The 15,591-nt window shown below is 46.2% G+C and overlaps 1 protein-coding gene across 1 annotated transcript in view; it reads left to right on the top strand.

Annotated features, from left to right (window-relative positions):
* The window catches only part of cyfip2 (cytoplasmic FMR1 interacting protein 2), a 56,739-nt gene extending 51,279 nt beyond the window's left edge, over positions 1-5,460 (top strand). Inside the window, exons 26-30 of the mRNA XM_034181130.1 lie at positions 1,154-1,226; positions 1,366-1,460; positions 1,563-1,801; positions 4,952-5,099; positions 5,206-5,460. Of these exons, the coding sequence (XP_034037021.1) occupies positions 1,154-1,226; positions 1,366-1,460; positions 1,563-1,801; positions 4,952-5,099; positions 5,206-5,373 (723 nt within the window). The 3' untranslated portion in view covers positions 5,374-5,460. The remainder of the gene's footprint in view (positions 1-1,153; positions 1,227-1,365; positions 1,461-1,562; positions 1,802-4,951; positions 5,100-5,205) is intronic.
* The last annotated feature ends 10,131 nt before the right edge of the window (positions 5,461-15,591 follow it).

Below are 15,591 nucleotides of genomic sequence, written 5' to 3'. Positions count from 1 at the left end.
CAAAAGACTGAAACTGCAGTTTCGGGCTAAATGGTTTGTGCTGAAACTCACACTCCGCCCGGGGATTCTCCACTGTGTTTGTGCTGGCTGTCCCCGGATGTGGTCAAATCCTGCGATATTACGTAGGGGTTCAAACGAGACCGCACTGCCCTATTAAGAGTGATTCCACGAGTCTGAATGCTCAGCTTATAAAAGTACTATTTTCCTGAGCTAGATTTTAGTGAAAATACACAGTTTTGTTTTACCCAACAGGTAAGAGTTTATTATCCCCCTCCAGACAGAAGTCCTAAGAGGACCATAGGATTGGACTCTGTCCAGAAGGGGAATAGAGACTTGCACTCTGTCTATGCATGTTTCCATCTGTCAAGATGTGCACCAATCACGCTTCATTGTGCACATAGCTTGAACAAAATGTGTCAGTTTTCCATCAGATTTCATCTGTATTGATCTTCATGAATTGTAATTCTTCTTGATTTCAATTTTGAAAGTAGAACTGCCAATATTCTTTTTATCGAAATCACAATGTGGTAACACAGTTGGCACAGTAAGGTGGCTGTTTTTGTTTTCTTTATTCTAAATACAGTATCTGAAAACAAAATGCTCTACTAATTTGTCAGCCAACATGAACAAGTCAACAGTCAGCCAATTGAATGTGATGTTACATTACCACAGGGAAATGCTCAGAGCACAAGTGTGCATTCTTTTTAAATTTGGTTTTAAATTTGGCCTCTTGCTCCTCAGGCAGATTACTCTATGGCAGATTTTTAGTCCTGACCTTTCCTTCTGCCTTGACAAGCATATCCTCATAATATGCATGGGGCATACTCTCAGTCAGTTATTTTATCTCCTCTGCCTGAGCTGGAGATTGTGCTCACTAATCCATCAACATATATCTACACTATGCAGGGAATGAAGGTTTATTATCCTTATAATATTTAAAAATGTGTTTGAAAATGACTGTTCATATTTGCTGAAAAAGTCTTAAAAAAAAAACAACTAAATCTGAGGCCAAGTGAAAGAATTCAGCATCAGGGAAAACACAAAGAATTAGGATTTTTTTTTCTTCAGATAATCACTTCATGGCTACCTGCATGAACTCCAATCCAAGAGCAAAAATATGTTATTGAAGTGTTTTGTGTTGTTTCAATTGTAGTCGCAAGAAGAAGTGTGTGATCTGCTTCATGCTGCTCCTTTCCAGAACATTCTGCCCAGAGTGTATATAAAAGGTATGTCAAATACGAAAGTTTGATTGTTTAAATGCAGTGTATGTCAATTCCAGTGCTGGGAATATTTGTGGAATTATGTGCATTGTACTTGTTTCTGTAGAGTGTTTGCATATCCAAGTGTAACTGTTGTGTTGTGTAGAGGGAGAACGTCTGGAGGTAAGGATGAAAAGACTGGAAGCAAAGTACGCACCTCTCCACCTTGTGCCTCTGATTGAGAGGTTGGGAACCCCACAGGTGAGTTTCAAGTCTATGAAATGACATCTATCAAGACAATCCTTTCAGCTTCTCTGTTTCCATTCTTGAGTTATTGTGGATGTTTGTCCCCTCTCTTCACAGCAAATTGCCATTGCTCGTGAGGGGGACCTGCTGACCAAAGAGCGCCTGTGCTGTGGTCTCTCCATGTTTGAGGTCATCTTGACACGCATCCGCAGTTTCCTGCAGGACGGGGTGTGGCGCGGCCCTCCGCCCACCAACGGCGTGATGCATGTGGACGAGTGTATGGAGTTCCACCGCCTGTGGAGTGCCATGCAGTTTGTGTACTGCATCCCCGTAGGCACACATGAGTTTACAGCAGAGTAAGTGACACCTCATAGGTGTATGGGAGTGCCTGTGCATCAGTAGTGCCTGAGATTACAGAGCTTCACCTCAGATGATCACTTCCTTACTTCATCAGATAGTTGCATGTGTTTGGTTCTGTTTTAAACTTCATAATGTAGCAGTTTCAGTAAGTTTCAGAGTAGGTGTAGAAACGCAACTAGCACATGGCAGGGCCTCCTTGACACTAACACTTGCCACATTACATTTACCTCGAATCATGACTGGGAGTGACATCACACGTCAGGTAAATGCGTCCCAGTTTCCACACAACAACACAAGTTGGACAATAAGCTGGACACCTGTAAGATTTTGGAGTATAGAGTGCTACAAAAATATGTGGTCCACCAAGGAGACCTCATGGAAGAGGACAGATGGTGCGGCAGTTACATTTGTGTTTTAATTTGCTGCTCCAGAGATGGCAGTAGGACAGCACCGTGTGCACAACTTATTGAAGTGGACACAAAAACGCCAGAAGTGCTAACAAAAACAGTAAAAGGTGCAGCTTTAACTCCTGTTGATGCTTGGAGCAGCCATCTTGGATTGTGAACTCAGAGTGTGTGGGTTTTGAGCAAGTTGACGAGTTGGAATTTCAGCTTCAGGAAGCATTCCTAGGGGTGTAACTGGGAAATTCTGATCTCAGAGTACAAATGGAATGCACCAGCTCTATTTATGTTAGTATGGCATCACTACATAAAGGGTATTGGGGACATTGGGAGGAATGGGCACAGATTCAGTCAGTTACTCATAAAATTATGTCATTTGGTACATTCTGAATGGGAACATCACTGTTATAGTTTTGGAAGCATTTGAATGTGTGTTTCATATCAAAAATTTGGTCTATGACCATTTGATATTGGTCATAACAAACTTTGATATTATCTTGGTCCCATGTCTGCTAATCTGAGGTTGTGCACTACCTTTTTTAATAAAGCTTTTTTTTTTTTTACTGTGCAGCCTCCACTGCTTTGATGTTAAAATGCTTTTATTGTAAAACTCGCTAAAGAAAACATTATGCAAGGGTGAACTGAAAGCAGGTTGAAGTGTCAGTAACAAAGGGCATACGCACGCGCAATGTACAGTGGTTGCTACCCAGCCAAAATAGCCAATGCCATGAGTAGATGGCAAATTTTCCATTTGCCAGCAGGTATTTACAGAGCAAAAATACTTTATTTGTAAGGAACTCTCCGTATGAAAACATTATTTTCTGGCCAGCAGATTCAGATGAATAATTCATCACATCTGTGAGTGTTATAAAGAAACATTAAACATTAAATCAGTAAATATACATATCCAGACCCTGATTTGACAGATCTCAGAAGAAGCCTGAGCCACTGTAGTCTGTGTAAATACTAGGCATATTACTTCAGAAAGATTTGGTTCTGTTCGCTGTAAAATCTGATGTTAGTTCAGACACTTTGAGGAAACTGATTTCTCTAAACTTTTCAAGTTTAGATACATAACTTAAGTCAAGAATCTAAAATTATTCAAATGAAGGAGAGTAACCTTTGCTGACTTGTTTTAAATTAAGTTATTTGTCCAGTCAAATTGAATAATTTGTAGTCTTTTCACACACGTGCATGCACACACACACACACACACACACACACAGTGACACAATTTTTGTAATTTGGCCTCTGTTCAGTCACTATCCAGCTACTTGTGGACCTGACTGTAGCTGTCTTCAATTTTGGGGATTGGAAATAATTTTGTCTTTAGTCTCTTGCTCATGGTAGCATGGAGACGTAGCCAGTAATTATTCCACACACCTCTTAGTCCACTAGCAAGGGGCTCTGTCAGTGTGCCACTGCTGCCAAACTGGATGGTTTATCACATAGTGTTTACTGATGCCAAACAACAGAAAAATAAGTAAAAAAAAATTAAGAGAGTAGACTTAAAGAGGAAAACTAAAACAGAATTTTTTTACCAGATATAACAAAATTAATTCAGTGTACCTCAGAAGAGGGAAGTCAGTACCTGAAATTACAGTATTTTCTCTACTATAGGTTGCACCAGAACAGGGGTCACCAATCCTGTTCCTGGAGGGCACCTGCCCTGCATGTTTTCCACGTCAACCTGCTCAAGTCACACCTGTTTGTTTGAAAAGTGGTGTCTTCCAGCTGTTGATTGGCTGAGCACACCGGACAGAGTTAATTGCCTGGGAGTGGAACAGGGAGAGTTTGAAAACATGCAGGGCAGGTGCCCTCCAGGAACAAGGTTAGTGACCCCTGCACCAGAGTATAACTCGCACCTGAAAAAGGGGGGATATAAGTTTCACTGGAGGTTAAGATGGATTTGTACTGCTTTTGTATGAACAACAAAATGCTTATCAACAGAGTTAGTCACCGAATTAGTCCTGGGTGCATTGTGAACATAACATGAACTAAAGCAGATTTTCATTTGTCATTTCTGTAACGACCCTCGCATAAAAATGACAAGTCCATATTAAAATGAGAACTGAGGTGCAGCACTGTTCATAATAAAAACAGTTCTCCCTCACCAAGAGTGGTTGTGCCATACCGCTGGGGTACTGCCACTTTGTGCACTCTGACTGAGAGCTGAGTTTTTATGAGATTTATGAGTTTTTGTTTTTCTCTTTGTTTTTGTTTCAAACCATGTTTCAAATCTGTACCCCTGTAAAAGTGAAATGCCCCGCCCCCCTACTAGTCAGTTTGTTGGTTGTGTCTGCCAGCCAACCTGAGGAGGACAAAAACCAATTTAAATATATGGTACGTTCTTCTTCTTGTTCCTCCTCCTCCTCTCATGCACATCCCTGTGCATGTGAGTGCAGCAGGAGCCCAGTGTGTGAGGTATATCTGACTATTACCCACTTTGAGTAGCAGAAATACACGTCACTGGACTTGAGACCAGTTTTGGCCTTAAGGCCAGCAGATATTTGTGTACCTGCACTGCACCCGTCCTCATCTCATTTTTAGACCAACACACCCATAAAGAAGTGCAGTTATACACTGTAATTAGGCAGCGTGGGCATTGGACGTGAAGACCATGACTGCATCAGGTGAAAATTGTAAATAATACTTGCATTGCACCGTGTACCACTTTGCACCGAGTGGAAGCTTGAGACCTGAATGATTCTTCAGTATTTGTGTCACTCATGCTTTGCCTTCCAGGCAGTGCTTTGGAGATGGACTGAACTGGGCCGGCTGTGCCATCATTGTGCTGCTGGGACAGCAGCGTCGCTTTGACCTCTTTGACTTCTGCTACCATCTGCTTAAAGTCCAAAGACAAGACGGCAAAGATGAGATCATCAAGAATGTGGTAAGCACATTTTTATTGATTTATTTTCTACCACTATAGCTTCTTAGGCACTGACAGATATTATCCCACATTTTGCTTTTAAATCCATCTTCCCTTTGCCTGGCAGCCCCTAAAGAAGATGGCAGACCGCATTAGGAAGTACCAGATCCTAAACAATGAAATCTTTGCCATCCTCAACAAGTACATGAAGGCTGTGGAGACGGACAGTTCGACTGTGGAGCATGTTCGCTGTTTCCAGCCTCCTATACACCAGTCTCTGGCTACCACCTGTTGAGAAGGACACAGTGCGCACACACACAACCGAACGCACACATTCCTCATAGCTGTGAAACTACTTCCTGCCTCTAGCCTCTGGTCTATTTTATATATATATATATATATATATATATATATATATATATATATATATATATATATAGCCACAATGGCTCTATATTGGCTATAAGAGCCCAGAGAAGTAACATCATGAATTATTCTAGTGTTTGAAATGTGACTGCCTATGAATTCTTTAAAGCATTTAACCCCTAGAGAGTTTTTGTTGACCAGACCTGAGGTGGAAGTTGAATATTCATGTTTCTTTATTTTACTGCCAGATGGCTCAGACTTGGATTCACGCATGCCTTCTCTTCTTATTTGTTTAGCTGTGAATTGGAGCACTAACACATTTGACAAAAGAGTATCTGTATTATACAAACTTTACTATTCGTGTTCACGTTTGGGGTCTCATCCATTCAGCCTCGCTGCTCAGAGCTGAGGCATTAACAAACCAAATAAGGTTGAAACAAAATATTAAATCCCTAAGTAACAGAACAAAAAAGATACTTGAAGTGTGGAGTATGGTGCTGTAATAAGCCCTACTACAGTTACCATCAGTACTAGCGCAGACGCCGGTAGTACCTCTCAGTTATGAACTCCATAAATTGGAATCTTGTCACTCATTTGGGTAATCTGCTCTGCCTATGTTCATGATACATAATGATCATGTTGCATTTAAATACCTCTTCCACAAATTTTTCTTATTCTATACCTGCCTGCTTTTAAAGGAATTAAGGTGATTTGCTTTGTTTGCTTTTATTTATCTTAACATGCTTCATATTATTTTTAGCTTCCTAATATATTTTATTCAGTAATGGTTCCACTGTAAATTTCACTGTTGATCTAATTGAAGTGTTGGGTGTTGTAATTGGTCATTTTTTAGTTATTAATATTTTCATTTGTATCCTTGATATACTTGCCACAACTGCTGCCTGGAATCTCCATCATCTTTTTTTTAGTCTGTTTATAATTTGCCCCACCACCCCACCCAGTGATATTATTCACATTTTGGAAAAGGCACATTTTAGTTTGGCAAAATGTTTGCTTTTTCAAAGTAATAAAACTAATTATTAGAAAATACCTCTGTGTTGATTAAAGGCAGTACTGTACTAGATTAACCTGTTTTAAGTGTGACTGGATAATGGTCAAACAGACACGTGAAACATTTGTTTAAATCTCTGGGAAGGGAAGGTAGTGTCCCTTATTTAAAGGCAACATAAAACATGTAACTAAAATTTCAGTTATAATTTAAGGGCAGTTTTGTAAATATACTCAGTATTTACTGCTTTTTGACTTTTCTTTAGATTAACAGTATTATCCAAATATGCAATAAATAAATAAATAGTAGGTAAGTCCCTTCAGCTGCTCCCTTGTTTGCACTCGGGGGTCGCCACAGCAAATCCAGGTGGATCTCCATGTTGAACTGGCACAAGTTTTACACTGGAGGCCCTTCCTGACGCAACTCCATATTACATGGACAAATGTGGCAGGGGTGGGATTTGAACCGGGAACCTGCCGCACCGAAACCAAGTGCACTAACCACTTGACCACCACCCCTGCAAATAAATAAATAAATAGTCCCCACATGTTCATATAAAGGAACTCAAACCAAAATTTAGTAACCCTTTCTAAAATACCTTGTAATCTTTATTTTAATTTTTATTTTATATTATTATTATAGCATTTTTGGCTGGTTTAAATGAAGAAACTTTCTTTTGTAATCTTAGTGCTCTTTTTAACATATTTATTCAACTCCAAATTATTGTTCTGTTAAAGTTTAATCGAGTTAAACTGAAGATACGATGTATCATGTGAAACCTTAGCATGGCAAGTGTAATTTATTGTCATCAATGGCTCCATTTGTGACACGAGGCTTTGTTTGATATTGTTGTACAAGTGACCATGTTTTCAAGTACAAAAAAGGAAAAAAAAAAAGAATATTGTACAACAATGGTCCTGCAAAGGATTTGAAATTATGTTGTATTTCCATGAAATAAAAAATGTTTAACTCAAAAAAATTAAGTGTTCTGTTTTACATATTTAATTTCAAGCTATTCAAAATCCATGTAATAATTCTGTGGTAAAATCATGAATAGAGTTACTGCATATTCAAGTGTATGGTATCTGAGCCTTAATGATGCGAGAGGTTGGTTAACGACCGAAGGTATGCACAGAAGGTCACTAATAACAGATTAGATTTGAAATTTATTAGTTGATAATCAATTGCTTTTGAGTTTTCTGTCAAGTGAAGGAGTTCATTCCCTGGCGTTTCTCCAGAAATGAGAATTTGTACATTTTTATTTGGGCCCTGACCTCCTTTCTGAGACAATTACATAATTAAACAATCCAGAAATCAGTTCAGTTAAGTAGTTCAAACAACTTTGCCAGGGCACTGTATATAGCCTGACCAATGTTAGATGCAAGATAGATATGTACAATGTGTAGAACCGGTGATCAAAGTAGTGTGCGAGTGTGTGGCCGAAATGTTCAATCAGCTGTGTGTATATGTGTTCATAAACGCTGTACCAGCCACTCTGTGTGCACATGCGAGCACAGGACTGTCCACCCAGAGAGCACACAAACAGGTTGACAGCTGTCAGTGATCACATGCTGTTAGTCCAGTGAAAAATCCCTTTAGGTGTTTGATCAGTATATACGAGGGTAGGCTGAAAAGTTCTAAGGCTCCCCATGAAGGAGTAATGCATTAACTGCATTATAGTGAGCCTTAGAACTTTTCAGCCTACCCTCGTATATACTTGCATTGCTAGATTTTATTCATCCGGCTGGACTCCATATCTGCTGTTGAACTGTGCTGGCAGTGCGCCAGCTTCCCACATGTGGAATTTCCAGATGCAGCCAGTGGACTTTCTCTTTTCTCTTTTTTTTTTTTTAACTCTTGTTTTGTTGTTTACTTGATGCACAGCTTAACACAACTGTAGTTGGATTATCGTTGTGGGACGGCACCTCACATGGGATTTATTTATGCCAGAGGTGGATTATACATTTGTCATCTGATCGACATTGTCAGCACATAGTGCAGCCGGGTGAAAGGGCCTTCACCGGGTGTCTGTGCTGCGCTGTGGAACGCAAGGTACTGGAGGTGAGTTACATGTTTGTTGATGTTGTCGTGCTGGGCAAACATTTCCACATCATACCTGCTACAGACTTTAGGAGGTGTACGTGTAATAATACATGCCTTACAGCAGTGACATCCCGTTCAGCTGCGTTGCTGGGCACTGCACCGAGCCTCTGACGTGCGCACAGTGTCACATACATGTTATTACATAACCAGTATTTCCTTTACCCTCCCTGGGAGGGGTCCAGTGGAGGCGGACAAACGTGGCACAGCATGTCGGCAGGCTTTGCTGTGACCGATCGATCTCACAGCTCAATCAACTGTGATCAGATCGTTTCAGATGCTGTATTGATGCCATCAGAATATGTAAATTGTGATCAGATGGTCCTCAGACTGCACATGAACTACTGTTAGATAGGTGTCCCATCTCGACGGTGCCCGGAAAGTTTTGAACATGTGCATCACACTCGATGCCATCGGCCGATTTTGACCAACTGTGTCGACTTACACAGATGGCTGTCAGAACGTTTTGGAACTGAAATACGACATTTTTCGTGCGCCAATTCATAAGTCCAACACCACTCTGCATGATTCCGGCTATGTGTGATGGGGGTATTATAGATGCAGCCTTTTGCAAACTCGCATCTGGAAGATAATCATTTATGGTGTGTAGTAGGGTGCTTGAGAAACATCCCATATGACGTCGAGTATGAGAAAATTTCATGTGATTTTTGCAAAAATTACACATTTTCAACCCAATTTTTTGGCCCAAAGGTAGTAATCTAGCACAATTTTGAGGACATTCATGGTCAAAGAGAATCATTTGAGCTTTTAAAAACTCACCTTGAATTTGTTTCTACCTCTTTTTTTCTTGGAGTAAATCGCAGTTAAAGTTAGGTGAATTTTCACGGAGTGTATTAAAAAAATAACAAAAATGGGAAAGGATGGAGTGGGTGTGCCTTTTCTCAGGGCCTAGAAGCTTCAACAAACCCACCAAGCTCCATTATTGCCAAGGATCTCCCTCAAGATTTTTAAATTTTAATGGTTTAACTCTGGTGAAGTGTTGTGTTAATATTACTATTAGGTGATGTAAATTGGATATTTAGTGTTGTGTGGGCCGCCCGAAGAGGAGGTACTGCTGGCCCAACGCCAGAGGGCGCCCTGCCTGAAGGCAGGCTTCAGGCACCAGAGGGCGCAGTCGCCGCCAGGAGCACCAGGAACTTTGACAGCTGTCACTCATCTACTCATCATGCCTCACCCATAAAAGCCTGGAGAAGACGCCACACCTCTGCCGAGAAATCGTCAAACCGTACAGGTAGACTCTCAGCCGTCTTCATACGTATCTCAGCTAAGCTTTGTTGTAACGTACCTTTGCATCTGAGCTGGTAGCTGTTGTTCAGTGATTTTGTGAGTTTGCAGCTTTTCCATTTGTAGCCGAGTCGGAGGGAGTTGATTGGAGTTGGCGTTCCCGATCTGCACTCCAGTACTCAACTGTTTACTGGGTGTGTTCACTCACACCCACTATTAACTGTTTCTGTTTCCTGCCAGCAGTACCCGATCTGACAGCTGGAGATGGTGGCCACCTGGGGACTCAGGACTCGGCGGCTCCGGGGTGTTCCGGATCCGTTGATGGTGGAAATCGTGTGGGTTCCGACTCTTCTCTGGACAGGTGTCTCCTATCCTCGAGCCTGCCCACACGACACCAACTTGTGATTGACTGTAGTATAAATTGTATCTGTATCAGTTGTGCACTTTTCACAACATTAAATTGTTACTGTTGCATTTCCATTGACCGTTCATTTACGCCCCCTGTTGTGGGTCCGTGTCATCACTTTTCACAACAGGATTTCTCGGCCAACGTCATGGATCCCGAGGGGCGTCAACCATCAGGTGAACCACCAATGGAAACACAGGGTGCACAGGGGCCAGCAGGAGGCGTATTAGGTGAGCTGCAGCAAATCTTAACCGCCTTCACTGCTCGGTTGGACTTGGTAACCGAGCAGAATGTTGTACTCAATCGGAGGATGGAGGCTCTCACCGCTCAGGTGGAAGCACACGCGCAGGGTGCTGCTGCGGCACCTCCTCCTGCTGCCCAAGTGCCAGATACAGACATTCCAGTGGTCGTTCCACGAACCCCCCCCCCCCCCCCCCCCCCACCATCCCCTGAAGCATACATAAGCCCTCCTGAGCCGTACGGAGGCTGTGTCGAGACGTGTGCTGACTTCTTGATGCAGTGTTCGCTCGTCTTTTCACAGCGTCCAGTTATGTACGCGTCTGATGCCAGCAGGGTGTCTTATGTATTAAACCTGCTTCGAGGAGAGGCACGCGCCTGGGCTACCGTGCTTTGGGAGCAAAATTCACGGCTCCTAACGACATATACTGGGTTTGTGCGGGAGTTCAAACAAGTGTTTGATCACCCCAATAGAGGCGAGTCCGCTTCGAATGTGCTGCTGTCGATGAGACAGGGGCGTCGGAGTGCAGCCGATTATGCAGTCGACTTCTGCATCGCGGCAGCGAGGTCCGGCTGGAATAATGTTGCACTCCGCGCCGCCTTCATAAACGGACTGTCTCCGGTCCTGAAGGAGCATCTGCTGGCGAAGGATGAGCCGCGGGATTTCGATGGGCTTGTCGATCTGGTTATATGGTTAGACAACCGACTGGAAGAACATCGTCGGGAGCGAGGCAAGGGGCGTGGCCGGGCACGAGCCATCCCTCTTCCTTCCGGGTCCGAAAGGGTGCCGCCGTCCCCCCGCTCCACTGCCAGAGAACTCCGTGTGGCAACAGCTCCCCCTGCTGACGAAGCTATGGACACGAGCAGGGCTAAAGTGAAATCAGAAAACAGACAACGGAGGCTGGCCCGCGGGGAGTGCTTTTTCTGTGGCTCGAGTGAGCACATACAGAAAAATTGCCCCAAATGGTTAAACTACAACGCCCGCCCTTAGAGACTGGGCTAAGGGTGGGCCATAACACTCACGAGGGGAGATCCCGCAAATCCGCACGAATCCCAGTAACGATCCTGAGTGGGGATCTAACCCTTTACGCCCCAGCACTGGTAGACACAGGGTCGGAGGGGAATCTGCTGGACAGCAGATGGGCCAGGGAGGTGGGGCTCCCTCTGGTGGCCTTACCGTCACCTTTGTCGGTACGGGCACTAGATGGCACCTTTCTCCCATTAGTCACACACCAGACACAGCCCGTGACATTGGTCGTGTCTGGAAATCACAGGGAGGAGATTGTGTTTTTTGTGACACCTTCTACCTCCCGGGTGATTTTGGGTTTTCCATGGATGCTAAAGCACAATCCCCGGATTGATTGGCCGTCTGGGGTAGTGACGCAGTGGAGCGAAACCTGCCACCGGGAGTGTCTAGGATCCTCGGTTCCACCCGGTGTAACAGCTAAAGAGGAGGTTCTAGTCCCCCCCAATCTCGCGGCGGTGCCGGCTGAGTACCATGACCTTGCTGACATCTTCAGCAAGGATCTGGCACTCACGCTGCCCCCGCACCGTCCGTACGATTGTGCCATTGACTTGGTACCGGGCGCTGAGTACCCGTCCAGCAGGTTGTACAACCTCTCATGTCCGGAATGCGAATCAATGGAAATCTACATCCGGGACTCCTTAGCTGCCGGGTTGATCCGGAACTCCACCTCCCCTATGGGGGCTGGTTTCTTTTTTGTGGGCAAGAAGGAGGGCGGACTCCATCCATGCATTGATTACAGAGGGCTGAACGAGATCACGGTTCGCAACCGATACCCGTTACCTCTGTTAGATTCAGTGTTCACGCCCCTGCATGGAGCCCAAATCTTCACAAAACTGGATCTCAGGAATGCGTACCACCTGGTTCGGATCGGAAGGGAGACGAGTGGAAGATGGCATTTAACACCCCCTTAGGTCATTCTGAGTACCTGGTCATGCCGTTCGGCCTCACAAACGCCCCTGTGACGTTCCAAGCATTGGTTAATGACGTCTTGCGGGACTTCCTGCATCGGTTCATCTTCGTATATCTCGACGACATTCTCATCTTCTCCCCGGATCCTGAGACCCATGTCAAGCATGTACGTCAGGTCCTGCAACGGTTATTGGAGAACCGACTGTTTGTGAAGGGCGAGAAGTGTGAGTTCCACCGCACTTCTTTGTCTTTCCTGGGGTTCATTATCTCCTCCAACTCCGTCGCCCCTGATCCGGCCAAGGTTGCGGCGGTGAGAGATTGGCCCCAACCAACAAGCCGTAGGAAACTGCAACAGTTCCTCAGCTTTGCAAATTTCTACCGGAGGTTTATTAAGGGCTACAATCAGGTTGTTAGCCCCCTGACAGCCCTGACCTCCACTAAAGTCCCTTTTACCTGGTCGGATCGGTTCTCGACTGCACCTGTTCTGGTGCAGCCCGACCCCGATCGCCACTTTATAGTCGAAGTGGATGCCTCTGACTCAGGGATAGGAGCCGTGCTATCCCAGAGCGGGGAGTCCGATAAGGTTCTCCATCCTTGTGCCTACTATTCCCGCAGGTTGACCCCGGCTGAAAGGAACTATGACGTTGGCAATCGGGAACTACTGGCTGTGAAAGAGGCTCTTGAGGAGTGGAGACACCTTCTGGAGGGAGCTACGGTTCCTTTCACGGTTTTCACGGACCATCGGAACCTGGAGTACATCCGGACCGCTAAGCGTCTGAACCCCAGGCAAGTCCGTTGGTCACTGTTCTTCGGTCGGTTTGACTTCCAAATTACGTACCGCCCCGGGACCAAAAACCAATGTCCGATGCACTGTCCCGGGTGCATGAAGAGGAGGTCAAGCCAGAGCTGTCAGATCCACCGGACACCATAATCCCCGAGTCCACTGTCGTCACAACCCTCACCTGGGACGTGGAGAAGACCGTCCGGGAGGCCCTGACACGACACCCGGACCCCGGAGATGGACCTAGGAACAGACTATACGTCCCACCAGAAGCCAGGGCTGCAGTCTTGGACTTCTGTCACGGTTCTAAGCTCTCCTGCCACCCAGGGGTGCGAAGAACCGTGGCAGTGGTCCGGCAGCGCTTCTGGTGGGTGTCGATGGAAACCAACGTCCGGGAGTACGTCCAGGCCTGCACCACCTGTGCCAGGGGCAAGGCAGAACATAAGAAGGCCCAAGGACTCCTCCATCTGCTGCCGGTGCCTCGTCGCCCCTGGTCCCACATAGGCCTGGACTTTGTCACGGGTCTCCCCGCGTCCCAGGGAATGACTACCATCCTGACGATAGTGGACCAGTTCTCCAAGGCGGCCTACTTCATGGCCCTCCCAAAGCTCCTGACTGCCCAGGAGACTGCAGACCTCCTGGTCCACCACGTCGTGCGTCTGCATGGTATCCCCACGAACATAGTCTCAGATCGTGGTCCCCAGTTCTCCTCACAAGTCTGGAGGAGTTTCTGTAGGGAACTGGGGGCCACCGTGAGCCTCTCATCTGGGTACCACCCTCAGACAAATGGACAGGCAGAGCGGGCGAACCAAGATCTAGAGCAGGCCCTGCGATATGTCACCTCCGCACACCCGACGGCCTGGAGTCAACATCTGGCCTGGATCAAGTATGCCCACAACAGTCAGATCTCCTCAGCGACCGGCATCTCCCCCTTCGAGGTGTGTTTGGGGTACCAGCCCCCATTGTTCCCAGCCGTAGAGGGAGAGGTCGAGGTCCCCTCGGTCCAGGCCCACCTCAGAAGGTGCCGTCGGGTGTGGCGCACTGTCCGCTCTGCCCTTCTGAAAGCCCGAAAGGACGAGGGCTAAGGACCATGCAGACCGCCGGCATACCCCGGCCCCTGCATACCAGCCCGGGCAGGAGGTATGGCTGTTGACTAAGGACATCCCTCTGCAGGTGGACTCCCAAAAACTGAAGGACAGATACATCAGACCATTTACGATCACCAAAGTCCTCAGTCCAGCCAGTACATCCAGTTTTTCACGTGTCACGGATAAAACCATGTCACTCCTCCAACCTCTGCACTCCCAGACCAGCGCCGCCTCCAGCCCGAATCATCGATGGAGAGCCTGCGTGGACCGTCCGCAGGCTTCTGGATGTTCATCGACGGGGCCGGGGATTCCAATATCTGGTGGACTGGGAGGGGTACGGACCCGAGGAACGCTCCTGGGTGAAGCGGAGCTTCATCCTGGACCCGGCCCTGCTGGCCGATTTCTACCAATGACATCTCGACAAGCCTGGTCGGGCACCAGGAGGCGCCCGTTGGGGGGGGGGGGGGCTGTTGTGTGGGCCGCCCGAAGAGAAGGTACTGCTGGCCCAACGCCAGAGGGTGCCCTGCCTGAAGGCGGGCTTCAGGCACCAGAGGGCGCAGTCGCCGCCAGGAGCACCAGGAACTTTGACAGCTGTCACTCATCTACTCATCATGCCTCACCCATAAAAGCCTGGAGAAGACACCACACCTCTGCCGAGAAATCGTCAAACCGTACAGGTAGACTCTCAGCCATCTTCATACGTATCTCAGCTAAGCTTTGTTGTAACGTACCTTTGCATCTGAGCTGGTAGCTGTTGTTCAGTGATTTTGTGAGTTTGCAGCTTTTCCATTTGTAGCCGAGTCGGAGGGAGTTGATTGGAGTTGGCATTCCCGCTCTGCACTCCAGTACTCAACAAGTGGAAATTGGAGTCTGCACGGTAACACTCAGGACTTGTGAAAACAGGAGGTGGAGGTGTTTTCTCCTCCCGAAGAAGGACTCATTTGCTGACTGTTTACTGGGTGTGTTCACTCACACCCACTATTAACTGTTTCTGTTTCCTGCCAGCAGTACCCGATCTGACAGCTGGAGGCGGTGGCCACCTGGGGACTCAGGACCTGACGGTTCCGGATCCGTTGGCGGTGGAAATCGTGTGGGTTCCGACTCTTCTCTGGACGGGCGTCTCCTATCCTCGAGCCTGCCCACACGACACCAACTTGTGATTGACTGTAGTATAAATTGTATCTGTATCAGTTGTGCACTTTTCACAACATTAAATTGTTACTGTTGCATTTCCATTGACCGTTCATTTACGCCCCCTGTTGTGGGTCCGTGCACAACGCTAAAACGTAAGTAATTTCAAGTTCAACTCTGTGTATCTAAAAACATTAAGAAGTCAGATGGTAAA

The sequence above is a fragment of the Thalassophryne amazonica genome, chromosome 11, assembly GCF_902500255.1.
Source record: "Thalassophryne amazonica chromosome 11, fThaAma1.1, whole genome shotgun sequence".
NCBI classification, from domain to species: Eukaryota; Metazoa; Chordata; class Actinopteri; order Batrachoidiformes; family Batrachoididae; genus Thalassophryne; species Thalassophryne amazonica.
The sequence above is the reverse complement of the archived record's forward strand: the minus strand, read 5'-3'. Positions and strand labels throughout refer to the sequence as shown.